The 14,571-nt window shown below is 28.3% G+C and overlaps 1 protein-coding gene across 1 annotated transcript in view; it reads right to left on the bottom strand.

Moving 5' to 3' along the window:
* The window catches only part of LOC105626194 (neuronal acetylcholine receptor subunit alpha-7-like), a 22,428-nt gene that overhangs the window by 2,166 nt on the left and 5,691 nt on the right, over positions 1–14,571 (bottom strand). Inside the window, exons 2-6 of the mRNA XM_012207505.1 lie at positions 14,127–14,263; positions 9,729–9,883; positions 8,982–9,165; positions 4,256–4,472; positions 1,248–1,382 (exon numbers count right to left, since the gene is read on the bottom strand). Of these exons, the coding sequence (XP_012062895.1) occupies positions 1,248–1,382; positions 4,256–4,472; positions 8,982–9,165; positions 9,729–9,883; positions 14,127–14,263 (828 nt within the window). The remainder of the gene's footprint in view (positions 1–1,247; positions 1,383–4,255; positions 4,473–8,981; positions 9,166–9,728; positions 9,884–14,126; positions 14,264–14,571) is intronic.

The raw sequence follows: 14,571 nt of genomic DNA on the forward strand, positions 1-14,571 counted from the left end.
TACAATTAGTCCTTTTCAATCATAAAAAATTACAAATTTGAATCATGTAAAAACTTTAAGTAAGTTTTCACGGCTGAGAAGGATTAAGTTAAGTTTGAAATGTTTCATGTTTTTTGTCATTTTAATATAAGTAAAATTCTATTATTAGTTTTTTATAACAATTTGGACTCTTTTAAATTTGTTAGCTTCATTTAATTTCTTCATTGCTTTTCATATTAGTCCCTTAATTGGTAAATTAAGTCCAAAATTAGGAAAAATGCATTTATTATAAAAGTAGAAAATATTAAGAATATTTGTTTTATCAATTTAATTTACTTTGATTTTGTTCTTATGTATTTCATAAAAAATAAAAATCAATTTTACATCATAAATAAAGTGATCGTAAAAAAATAATAACTGGAATAGTAACTTAAGTCTAGTTTTTTTCTACAGTCAAAAACAATTCAAAGAATTTTTATACAAATATTTATCTCTCTTATAAAATATTGAATTAATATATATTTAATAACATATTTAAAATATATAAATATTTATTTAAATTAATACAACAGACAGAATTAAAAGAATCGGATAAAATATTGTTATTTTTATTTGAGGAAACTTGCTGAATATGATGCACTCGTTGTATCTTGTTAAGAAAATTGTTTACCACAAACCGTTGTCTAACCATTAAACAAAATTCTTTCTCCACTTGAGTAACAATTCCGAACTATTTTTATTTGGTTTTCTCGTTGTTCTTTGAGTACACTCTTTCGGGATTCTTCTTTGAAGACTACATTAGCAGAAATGAGACGCTATTCAATCTTGCAAAGACGGCTAACCGTGTCTGAAGGAAATCCCAGGTGCATTTTACCACAGGTTTTTTAATGAATAACGAGCAACTGTAACCTTCGTTATACATTACTCTGGTCTTACATTAGTTGCTTTCAAGTCAATTTCAAGCTTACTACGTCAACCAATTTAAAGTGTTAATTTTAAAATTAACTAAAATTAACTAAAAACAGGGTAAGGCGAACCAAAATCACGATAACATTTTGCGTCGAACAATTCCAAATTAACAAAATTAAGTGATTTTAAAATTCGAAAATATGATTTCGGAAAAATATTTGTCATAATTCGACCAAATATAATGACAGCATAAAAAAAAATTGATGAATCGTAATATTTTAAAAATATCTTGGATATGTAGAAATGTTTTTGAATTTTAAATTAAAGTTTTTAATTTAATTGACTAATAAAGTACTTACTTATCAGTGGCGTCTTCTCCGTGGGCGGTAAAGTTTCGCGAATGGTCATCAGAAACACTGTCATAGACAGAAGGGCCGAGATGCCGAGGGTGACTTTCTCTCCCGACTCGGAGGGCACGTAGAACACCAGCAGGGCTGGAGAGCAAACAAGAACAGCGTTCGCGAAAGTTTCACCCTTACCGCGAAATATTGAATCCAAGATATTCCACGAGACTTCGATTTGAAGTCTCGTGACAAACTCAAAAGTTCGTAGATCGAGAATGGAGTAACCGCAGAACTGCAGGAAAAAAATGATAAAAAAAGGTGAGTCTCTTGCTTTTTTCTCAGTTCGATAAATTTAAATTATTAAGTTTTCCGTATCTTTTGTTTTCATTAAACATTATTATATTTAGCATATCAATATCTAAATTATTGATTGATATCACGATAACTTTATAGAATACCAGTTTTCCATAATTTATTTGAGTCTTAAGATATTTATAATTGATTCTTATTTTAAGACCGTTCTAAGTAAAGTAAGATGCTAATATACAATTCTCTAGATTCATAACATCTTAAAATTGTGCTTAAAATGATCCTAAATATAAAAACCAATTACGAGTTATACCGGTCTTAATCTTGCGAAAAATATTAGTAAATATTCGTGCAAAGAAAATGAATTTAAATTTTGTCTATTTTTTACTATTACTGTGTAAAATAATTTATGAATTCTCTTGACCAAACAAAATCATATAAATATTTCCCAATAATTCATAGTTGCCCTTTTTTAACTGTTCTATACCATCAATTTTATTATCGGAAAACCATTGCGTTGTTCCATTTGTCCGACAGTGCCTTGATTGCCCTACTGGGTCTTATATTCTGTTATTTCAATGTGTTTTTTTTATCTATTTCTATATATACCTTATACGTTAATTTCTTTACTCTCTTAAACTTTCGCTGGCATAAATTTTAATTCCTCCGTCAGTAATAGGGGCTTTCCAGAAACAAAGTAAATTTTTTATTGTTTCAGATTATAAAAGTTTAAAAAAATTCTAGTATACTTTCAAAACTTTAACAACATGTTTTTATCATTGTAGAAGCCAGATTACAGACCATTATATTATCTACATATTTAAATTTATCTACCAAGATTCATAATAAAAAGGTAGATCGTGCCATTGCTAGAGAGACTTTTATTATGTCCTACTTTCCATTTTTTTTGTCTATAAAATTCATTTTTTATTCGATAGGTAATTGCTGTTCTGTTAGCTTGGCGCTAATATCTAACAAGTTCTCGGAAAATTTCTTTCATTATCGATAAATGGCAGCAGAAATGTAATGAAATGCTTCGGTTTATGCCGTTTCCTTAAAGGCGATCACTTAATTTGTTTTCCCACGTACAAATCCTAACGCTATTAGACCCAATATTATTTTTCGAATTCTCATCTTCCCCCTCCTTTGCATAATGTTACATAATATTCGAAGATCATTTTTTTACGCTTTTACAAAGAATTAACAAAGAACTTTAGAAATTTAGTAATTACGTATTTTTCTTTTACTGCCTTATAATATTTTTATAATTATAATATTTTTATGAGAAATATATATTTTTCTTTTTCTTAATTACATTAGTGTAGTATTAGAATATATGTAGAATGATTAAAAGTAAATATTTTTAGATAATAAGAAAGTGTATTAAACTAAAACATTTTTTTTTGTTATAAAAAAAATAGATACAAAGATAATTTTGCTTTGTAATTTAAACAATAATTACAAAAATATTTAATGTAAAAAATTTATGGCAAGCAATTAATCTTTTAGATATCTTTATAGAAATTTAATTGACTTTAAACTTATCAAGTAATCTGTTTTCAAAATATTCTTGACATATTTCTATGTAAATGTATATTTTTATTAAAATTTCGAATTTCTTTCAAACATGTATATAAAAGCGATAATCATGCATTTTAATTTTTTTATCAAGCAATAATAAATTTCCAACTAGAAATGATTGGTTGAATCGATTGATTAGTGCTATCGACAGACGTCGATCCAATTATTTTTAGCGAAGTTTTAACATGTAATTTGATTGCTCGCATAGCTGTTAATAAGGTTTTTTTCCACCGAGATTACGAAAACTATTCTGGAAATTCATAAGATTCGCATTTCGTGCTAATAGGGACAATCTCAATTTTCTCATGCAAGCAGGTCGTACGAAGAATGCGGAAAGATCGGAAGAGAGAGTATACTTAATCTCTTATATGACTTACTACTACTTTGTAGTTTCAAGGTTTATTTATGAAATTTACTTCGTAATTAACGATAAGAGCTGTTATTTCCTTTAATAAACGAGGTCCTCGAGATTATGTTATATCACATATCATTAATTCACAATCTTAAAACTTCACTCATGAGATTCAATTTAATAATAGATGTCTTTTCATAAAAAAGTTTTTTGTGAAAAGATATTTTTAAAGAAAAATAGTAATCGATTATTTTATTCATTTTTCACTGAATATGATGTAAAGATCGATGAAATGAGCGCGTTATATTGTTTACAAAAAAAATTGTTCGTATTTTCAGAATAAATAAAAAAGCTTCGAAGAGAGAGAAAGAGAGAGAGAGAGAGGGAAAGAAACAAATCATAGGTATAATAAAGATTTTTTATTATGTAACTTATTTCTTCGGGACCTTTTTCTTGTACATATTATTTTTAGAATAAAGCTGCTAATGGTGCAATTATTAATTATTTCAAATTTTTTTTCTTAAATATAATAATAATAAATATTTTCAATGATATAAAAATATAAAAATAAGATATAAAATGAGATATAACGCCGTTAATTGTAATATTAGAACTTTCTAAATCAGGAATTATAATAACAGTATTTTGAATACATACAAGTACCGAAAAACAATTATTATGCCCTTTGATGTACGAACGTTAGTTCGATCTACTGCAAGTCACTAACTTGGGCATTCCACGCTGTTTCACTCAGGTATGCACATTTATGTAGTCTACTTACCAACGCCATTAATTAGTATGCAGGGTAGAATCAGATTGAAGACGTAGAACATCGGACGTCGTCGTAAGCGAATTTCGTAAGTGATGTCGGGGTACGGTTCCTCGCAACAGGAATAATACTCGATGTTTCTACGAGCGGTGAAGTCCAGAAGATGAAACTCGCCGTTCGCCTGATAATTGCTCACGTCCCCCTGCTCGCTCTGTCTCTCCAGTTCGAGCTGATGTTCGCAAAATTTCCTCATAAATTACGCAAGACACTATGACAACTGACATCGCAAATTGCCGTCGTTTGTCTATAAAAACTAGTTCTACATTAATCGCAAACTTGTTAGGACAGCAAGAGATTCTCAAGAGTAAAAGATTGAACGTTTGAACATTTTTTGATTGAGCCGTCATATTTTTCAAGATCTGCTTAAGATAAAATGAGATGTGTAAGATTAACAGGATTAGGAAAAGATGTTTTTTTAAAGGATAAAATGTCGTGTCTTTTTTTTTAATACTTCATTACACGCTTTAAACAATATTATAAAAAACATATTTAAAATATATTTAAAACATTTATTAAGCATGGGATTTAAACAATGGAAAACAATGTTTAAAATATGATTTTTATCAACCTGATAAGATAGGATAAAATGCGAGGACATCTTATTCTATCTTACATAAGCAAGTTCTGAAAAATATAGTGGAACGAAAAATATGGTGTTCAATCTCTCTTGTGAGATCTCTAGTTTTAAAATTGACGCTCCACAGATTGATTATTGCGACAAACTTGCGATTGATTTGCGTTTAATGTAGAACCAGCTTTAAAACGGCAAAGTTTTGCGAGTAGTAAAAAATATCAATTGAAAGCAGGTTTTTGTTATTTATCGAACATCGCGTCCTTTTGCTAAACATGAACGGAAACTAACGTCTAGAGTCGGTTCGATTTATCGACTAAAAGTTAAACTGGCAGCTGACAGGCCGAATGTCTGTCGTTGCGATCCAGAATGTTTTGTATAACGCGTAATAACTTTTCATCGAGCTGATACATGTTTTATTAATAATGACAAATCGAGAGGTTTATTGCGGTCGTACGAATGGGAAAAGAATTAAAAGACCAAAATCGAATTTTAAATTGAAGTAGAATATTACACGAATCGAACAGACACTCTCAATTGAATTTTAATATAATCTTTGTTTTACTTTTATCACAATTTCTTTTCTTCTGTATCTCGTAACAAGTAATATGTCACATCATTTATCTATTTATTAGATCCTTATTTTCTTAAATGATAAAAATCGAATTTTTAATTGAGATAAAATATACAAACAGAATAGACATTCTCAATGGAATTTTAAAATAATCCTTGTTTTACTTTTATAGTAATTTCTTTTTTATCATAGATCTCGTAACAAATAATATGTCACATCATTTATTTGTTTACTCAATCAACAAATTCTTCAAAAAATTCCTAATTGGAACAAGAACTTCGACTTTTTTTTATGAAAGAGAAACCTCTTGTCAAGTTTTCGCTTGGGAAATTAATGATGGCCACTGAAAATCCGACCACACGAAACACGAGAAATGATTAATGCGCGAAGAACTTTGAAAGATTCTCTTGGACAAGCATTTTACACCGCGATGACGTTCTTTACGCGACGAGGAGAAAACGGCGGCAGTAGTGACGGCAGCAAATGTATTCAACGCGAAGAGATAGAAAATGGGAAAACTCTGTGAAAAAGATAGGCAGGGTGCTCTCGGCGCAGAGGCGAACTGAACGGTTCTCGTATTGAATTCTTCTCGCGATGTTGGGATTAAGCTCTTCGATCTGCCCGAACCAGGGCAATTTTTACGACTTGACGGCTCGGCGTTTTCGATTCCACAGCTGTGTTAAGCGTTCCCGAACTTCCAAAAGACCGATCGGCTTCGCTTCGCAAACAAATGTACATTTTTTTCCTTTCGTTCATTCGTGTCGCACGCACAATTCATTCTGCATCAAAATAGTTTTTTGCTACGTATTTCTCCTAATACCGAAAAAAATTAGCTATCTAAAACATAAAAAGATACAAAAATGTTCGGCGATCTTTATAGTAATTTCAATATGCATCTAAATATAAGATTTAATCTGCAATAAATATAAGATTTAATCTGCAATATTCATTCTTTTGTCTTTCTAATCGATACGATTTCGTGAACTATATAATATATACTGATATACCAATACTTCAGACTTCAGATAATCGATAAGGTATCTTGCTGAATGATATCTACCAAAACCATAAAATATTCCGCGATCCTAAATGAAGGTGAATATAAAATCGTGAATTATGAAATTCTGCTGAACGCAAAAATTAATTCGATTTAAAAAGAAATCTGCAAGAGAATTACCATCGTGCGCTGTCTATATAATAATCGCTCTCCCGTATTTTTAAATGATTCTAAAGTTTTATGAGACCCAATGAAAACATTGACTAATTAGAACATGTCATTCGAATTATCTCTTATATAACACTTATTTATTTAAAATATATCGACATCTTTGACTAACAACTTAACTGAAATCAATCTCTTGAAAACGATTTAATAAATAGGCCTTCAGAATCAATTTTATATCCGTTATCTATGTATTTGCAATCGCGATTTAACCGAGAAATTCAAATAAAATGTGTTTTAAACATTTTTAACATAGTCTTGATAGTCATCTAAACTTTACTTCTCATGATTCAATAAAAAAGATGATTCTTAAAAAAAGATGTCGTTCGTTTATTTCAAAAATGATACATAACTCATAAAATTAAGGAAAAGAAAATATTTCTTTCTTACGAAAAATTTTTCAAAAAAGATGATAAAAAAATCATTAAATTGTCACAATTCGAAAAAAATCATTTTTAAGAGTTGATATGAAAATAACAAAAATAACATTTGATTGATGTATTAAAAATATTTTCTTTTTGCCGATATTATTTGAGTAGTAATTATTATTTAATAATTTTCTGTCAGACTTAACAAAAAATTATTATGTTATTTTGTCATTTTCGTTTCAATCCTTAAAAAACTATTTTTTTAGTATAACAACTTTAATGATTTTTCTAAACCATCCTTTTCGAATTATAATGTTTTGATCGCTTTTTAATGAAGTTAAATTATTTTTGATGAATATTGTTTATATTCTATTAATTTATATGTATATATTATTATTATTATATATATATATATATATATATATATATATATATATACTACTACTTACTACTATATATGATAATATCTAAAAAAATCACGTTTTTTTAACTATATCATTTTTGATATGTACGTTAATAGTTTTTACATCTTGTTTATTTTTTCAGAGATAACTTGAGAAAAAAAACGATTAATCAAATAAAAACGTTTACTTATGTAAAAATCTGTCTTTAATTCCAAAAATACTAAATAAATATTTTCTCTCGTTGATTAGAATTCGAGTAATACTTTCTCTTTAGATGTCTCGACAAAGAGATTAATTATATCTTGGTGATTGTAATCAGTCAACAAAACGGAGTGCAAAATATATAATACAGTAAGCTCTTTTAACAAAATTAATTTTAAATACAAAAAATAAAAAATATTTATATCTCATATTTATAATTCATAATAAATATGTAAAATATTTTATAACTGCCTGGCGCATGATTTTAGAATTTGTTTTTGTGACATATAGCACATATTATGTATGCATCCAAGGCCAGAGAGCCACTTGAGTGAACAAGCAATGGCATGAAATGGAGCAACGATCCATGCATCACTACATCACTGCTTGAAATGCAGTCATATCTGACAGTTATTAAAACAGTTAGTAAATGATTAACTTGTGAAATTGAAAACGTTCTATTTTGCACTGTCTGATCTGTAGCTTTCATGTTTGTTATTATCAATAAAGTTATAAAACATCATATTATAATTTTCACACTAAGATTTGAGTAAGCAGATATCAACACGAGCCGCTCAGTTTATCGTCGCATTATCCATCAAAACGCGATTATCTTCTAGAAACAATCACTTATTATCATCTGTTGCATTAATGTATTATGCAATACGTTGCAGGTGGCGGATAAATTATAGCTTCGTGCATAGCTTCTTCACGTTATATTTCCGTTATAGTGTAAAGTTATAATATAGTAAAGTACAAGACACGTGCAATTAATAAAATATTTATTGTTAAAATGTAACTATATACTCTCTGTGTTTCAAGATAAAAAAACTTAATTTCAAGTGCTACTTCATACATAGATATTTTTAGACATTTTGCAGTATATTATAATATTATTAGTTCATGAAATTAAAAATGTTATATTGAGACAAGTTTGATGTGCGGATGTTTGATTCTTGATATTTGTTATATCAGCGAAATCGTTGAGCGTGATATTTGATATGTATTTTGATGCAAAATTCAGGACTATAAATATAACTTTCAAACGCGTTATATATCTTCGAGTTGATTGCAATAGAAGACATATTTGCACGTAATGCAAATTTTGCGAATTTTCACAATTTACATCGTTGAATAATTTGTCCCAACGGGACAAACTTCGAACTTCATTTTAAGAGAAATTTTTTAAGAGAAAATTTTTAATACGCGGCGCAGTGACCTGTTCTGTTAAAAATCAGATATTCAATTATGCAAATATAAAACTTTGATAATTTGCATTCGGATGAATGAAGATCCAAATGTGGAAAATAAAACGCAACTATAAAAGGTGAAGCTTACTTGATATCCATCATACGTCCAGGAGGCCCATTTGAGGGCACATCGTTGCTCATCAAAGGGAAAGAACTCCACATTTATATCGCAGCTGCTACGAAAGATACCGTGGCTTAACCAAACCACCTCGCCCGTGTGACTGACGATCACGTTTGTATTGATGACCGCTGAACTATATTGTGGATCCGCACTGCAACCAGAAAATTGAAACCGCATCGAGATATATGTATATATCTTTTTTTTTTCATTTCGATCACACAGCTTTATATCTTTAAACTCCGTTCCTTACATCAATAATATAATTTAAGAAATTCGGATACTTTAAGAAATTATTGTTTTCCATTTATATTGTATTCCATTTTGTAATACAAACTTCAAATTTATCCTAAATTATTTGTGTCTCCTGTAGTTTTATTTTTTTATATTCAACCGATCCCGAAAATTATTACTTTTCAAGAGTATTCACATATTTTTCTTTTGAAAATCATATTTTATTTTGAATCTTCTCTCCAGTCTTTATTTTATACGTACCATTGCAAAATATCCCGCAAGGGATTGAAAAATGTTTCGAAAGAATAGTAAGATTAAGACGAGATCTCAAGAGAACGTATAAATCATTGTCTTAATTTGTGGAATTTTTGTAATATCTCAGAACCGCGGGTTAAATATATATAAATTCTCTCCTTGCGATATACATTTTTAAAGTGCAATAGCGTTGAGAAGTTTATTCCTTGATTCGAAACGATTGCTCACTTGTTGTACAAAATCGTGTCAGGTCGCCAGACACGATTGTAGGGAACGCGGATTACTCGAATTCCAGCAAATTCCGAGGCATTCCATTTCAAATGATGATCGGTCCAAACCTGCGTAACCCAACAGTTGGTCGTAAGTATCTGGTTCTTTTCATCCTGAAATAAATTATAAATCGTAAGACCTAAAGGAATGTGAAGCGAAACGATCTTCATAAAAACTGCAATATAAATTCGTTTACATAAATATGCCACGCGCAGATTATAGCGTTTATTAATTTATTTGAACATAACGTTTAATTTATTTTTCCGATTATTTTATAATTTTCTCGCTCGTTTATAAAATCTTTTTACTATTTCTTTGCCAAAACAAACAATATATTTATTTTACTTAATCAGCAGCATATTTGTATATAATAAAAATTCTCCCAAAAAGTTTTATAATTTGTAACTAATTTATTATAAAATATTTAATTTGTCACGCTTAAAAAGATTGCTCTCTAAAAGAAAGTTGTTGAAACTGACCTGTGTGATTAATTGAACTTTATATAGATCAACGAAACGAATTGTCGACGATATGGTTGACAAATAACAGGCAATCTTTCTAGTTATAAAAAAAAATAATATCAATCCCTCACAAAATCCGAAACAGTTTTAAAACGTTAGTAGTAATATTATTTTCACAATTTAATAAATTTCACGCTTTATTTTTAGACTTATAAAAGTAACTGCAAATAAATTAGAAATAAAATAAAATATTTTAAAGCGATTTTATTGAAAATTTTTAGAAATTTTTTCATTCTGAACAATACAACAACTTAAAAAAATAAAGACAAAGTAAAATAAATACGAAATCAATAAACTAAAATAGTTTGTCTTATTTACCGTTATACTTATTCTACAATAATAAGTAGTTATAAGTAGTTGTAATTGTAAGAATTGATCAATGAAGTTAAATATGAGGATAATATTCGATTGTGATTGATCAATTCTTACAATTACAACCACTAACTATGCTTACAGTTATTGTAGGCATTAGGTAGAAATTCAAGAAAACACACACCTTAATTCATTTAGAAACATTAATTCAATATATCTTTCCGCTCCGAGAAAAACGATGAAATGTTACTTTTGTCCGCAGATTTTTTTCCTTTTGCTAGCAGTATAAGACACTTAATTGACAAGTGCAAAGTATTATACAAACCAGTTCCGCGATATTTATATTAATAGACCACTATAATCGTGCGAAACCTGGAACCTAACGAATTCCGCGGTGAATGCTATCTCTCGACAGAGATTGACGTTCGATCAATGAGCAAGAGTTCTTTATAATTGGATCTCGTTATTTTGTACGTTGAACATAAATATTCAAAGGTTCCGGTACGCTTTCCTCAATTCTCTATTCGACTCAGTCTAACCACTTTGTGAACTTTTGAGAGATCTGCGCTGACATCCCTCAAGATTGGATCCCTTCAATTCGATAATTAAAGTAGCGTTAGTAACATTTCGATGTATATTATATTTCTAAATCGTTCATTAAAACAGTTGCTTCGATAAATGATCGTTAAAATTATAATCGTTATATTAATCGTTATAACTTTAATTATAATTATTATATTTTAATTATTGTTATAACGTTTTCATTTACTTTAAAAAATGAGAGACAATATTTTTAATTATTATAGAGTTTTTTTTATAGAATTTAATTATTATATATATTCGCAAATTTTTAACAATTATTCACTTTACAATTATTAAACAATTATTCACTCTCTTTAAACTTTAAAAGAAAAGAAAAATGAAAGAAAAATTTATAATAATTTTTTCATTAATATAATTTAATGAATTTTTTGTTTATTCGTTTATTCGAGTAGCTATTTCCATGATAATTAAACAAAATAGATACGTACATACTTCTCTTTGACAGATAAGCTCCATGAAAGCGATATAGTCTCACTTAACTTTATCCTCGCGTGTATTATCTTGAGATTAGATACTATGGAAAATCAATGGAATGTGGTAGTATAATCCAATAACGCATGATATAACGAAGATACCATCGTGAGACTATGTTCAATATTTCAATTGTAGGATTTAGGTATGTTGAGAATTTAAGCCATAGGAATTTATAGCAGATGTTATTGTTTGACTAACAATTGCAAATTCAAAATTGATTATGTTTATATGAAAATTTATAGTCCTCAAATAACACACGATAAAATAAATCATTAATTGCAGATCAACAAATGATCATTCCAGCTCATTATTTATATGATTATACTGCAAAATTTGCTATTTTTTGTAAGATCTTTTTTTACTTTGCAAACATAAGTATATAACTGATAATTAAAAATTTAATATAATGAATAAATCGTTTCAAATAAAAAGAAATGGGATTCATGCAAAGTGTCCTTTCGATTATTATTCAATTATCTCATTGTGTATTCCAGCAATATCTCGAAAGGTTTCCAATAGATTCGGCGATTAACAAAACTCGACAAGAAAACCACGTGATATATTATCATCAATATTATTAAACGAAAAAAAAAAAATGGAAAAAGAAGACGAATTGAATGACCATACATTTTTCGCAATAGATGTAATAAGTTCTCGTTAGACGTTTTAACCGTCTCAAGCCTCCCTGGGGTGACTGATCGACTGCGTTGCGTTAAAGGTTGCTCTCGTTACTGCCATACGTAAAACAAATGCCTGAAGTTTTCCCACCGTCTTACTTAGTCTCACGCCAATTTATCTCCCGTATCTCCGATTACCATCGAGGATCCCGTCACGATCACGTTTTCATTTTCGTTGCGCATTTTTCTCAATCTTACCTTGTATACCGATACAAATCTAGAGGAAAACTCGAAAATCTAACATAATCAATGATAGAGATGATAAAAGAAAATTTATATAAAATTAATAAAATTTAAATAACTAATAACTTAGCAATGTTTATATAAACTCAATGTATAATTATATTTATTACATACTTTATTACTTATATTTATTACATATATGGTCGCAGTATTTATTACATACTGTATATCGCGAGAAAGCTGTGAGTAATGTTATTACATAAATTTTATGGCTCTTCAAATAAAAGTCGTTTATTCTTCAGTAGTGACGGTAAATTCAAATATTATTTCTATCGCTTGGTAGATTTTTTCACCAGCCACGAAGCAGGAATTTATTTTATTAAAGATCAAATCCTGAGAATTCTGTTTGAATACTAAAGCATTGATAAAAATCAATAGCAAAAAAATCCATAGACGTAAATGCAAATACAGTTAAAAATCGAATAACCGCACGTTTTCATATAGTTTCTTTCTTGTATTTAAATTATTTTTTATTCTATGAAATCCGTCGAGAGAAGACTTCTTTTTTCAATTGATTACGTCACGCCTCACCGTTATCCTCTCTATACACGAAAATATTTTCTCTCGTGCTTATTTTTATTATGATTATCTTTATTGTGCTAATAAGCAATAATGTAATTTCTCGAAATCCTTAAAGTTCAACAATCGAAATAAACTTAAAGGAGCAAACTGTTGGTTATACGATATCCTTTGCTAATAGCTAAAGGAAAAGTTAAGCGTGGGATTCTGCAAATATATAATGTACAATCTCGATAATGAAAACGAAAGAATACAAAAATATTTTTGAAGAATTAAGTCCCACGCTTGGCTTTTTCTTTATCCATTAGCAAAGGATATCGTATAACCAATAGTTTGCTTCTTTAATTTATTTCGATCGTTGAACTTTAAGGATTTCGAGAAATAACGGAATTTCTACTGATATTTATAGCTATCGTCAATACTTTGTTGCGAAAAATACATGTGTACATAGTATTATATCCATTCTACGTAGCTAATAATTTAATAAAAATTGAACATTATTTGGAATTTGAAACAAAAACATTTCACGCAATTCACATATAAAAACATATTTAAAAAATTCTTAATTATTTTAATTTCTGATTAATTTATAGAATTACATACGTAAATTTTAAATAAATAAAACTTATTTAAAAATGTTTATAATTATGTGTAATTATACTACATATTCTTGTTTATGTAAAATAATATTAAAATTATACGTATATTTACATTTAAATTATCCAAAAATTTTGTTAATAATGTAAAAAAGATATAGAAAGGCAAACTATATCTATTAATTTCTGTAATCTAATTTCATAAAAATATCTAAAATAGTTTAAAAATTATTTCAAGTAGTTTTAAGAAAAAAAAATGTTTTCAAAAATAAAATTATAAACAGAATTTTAATCATAATATTTTTTTTAATTAATAAAGTTCTAACAATAAGAAGAAAATTAACGGAACAATAAGTTCTCTTTCGCGTCGTATATTAATTTTTAAGATTATTTACACTCGAATACACTCACGACGTCAATAATATGATGAAGGGATAGTCCAAAGACCACGACCAAAGGCTGAGACGAATTTTTAGCAGGCCTCACGCCGGCGTCATATCCGTCCAGCAAGTGCTTTGTCAGTCTGTATTCGTGCTCGTCGCAAACACCTGAACAGATAAAAATACAATAAAATAACTTATACATAAAAATATAATTAATTTTCAAATTGTTTTAAATTGTAACTTAAATTAAAATCTTTAAAAATATATGTGGTCAATTGAATTTTCATACGTCTTGTTAAGAAAAAAATATAATTATATTGATTGACTTGCTTAATAGAGAGAGAGAGAGAGAGAGAGAGAGAGAGAGAGAGAAGAAAAAATAAATAAATAATAATATTTTATTTATACTATTATATATTTATATTATTATATTATATAGTTTAATTTAATTAAATTTAAACTTAATTATTAGT

Source organism: Atta cephalotes (genome assembly GCF_000143395.1).
Source record: "Atta cephalotes unplaced genomic scaffold scaffold00001, whole genome shotgun sequence".
In the NCBI taxonomy this organism is placed as follows: Eukaryota; Metazoa; Arthropoda; class Insecta; order Hymenoptera; family Formicidae; genus Atta; species Atta cephalotes.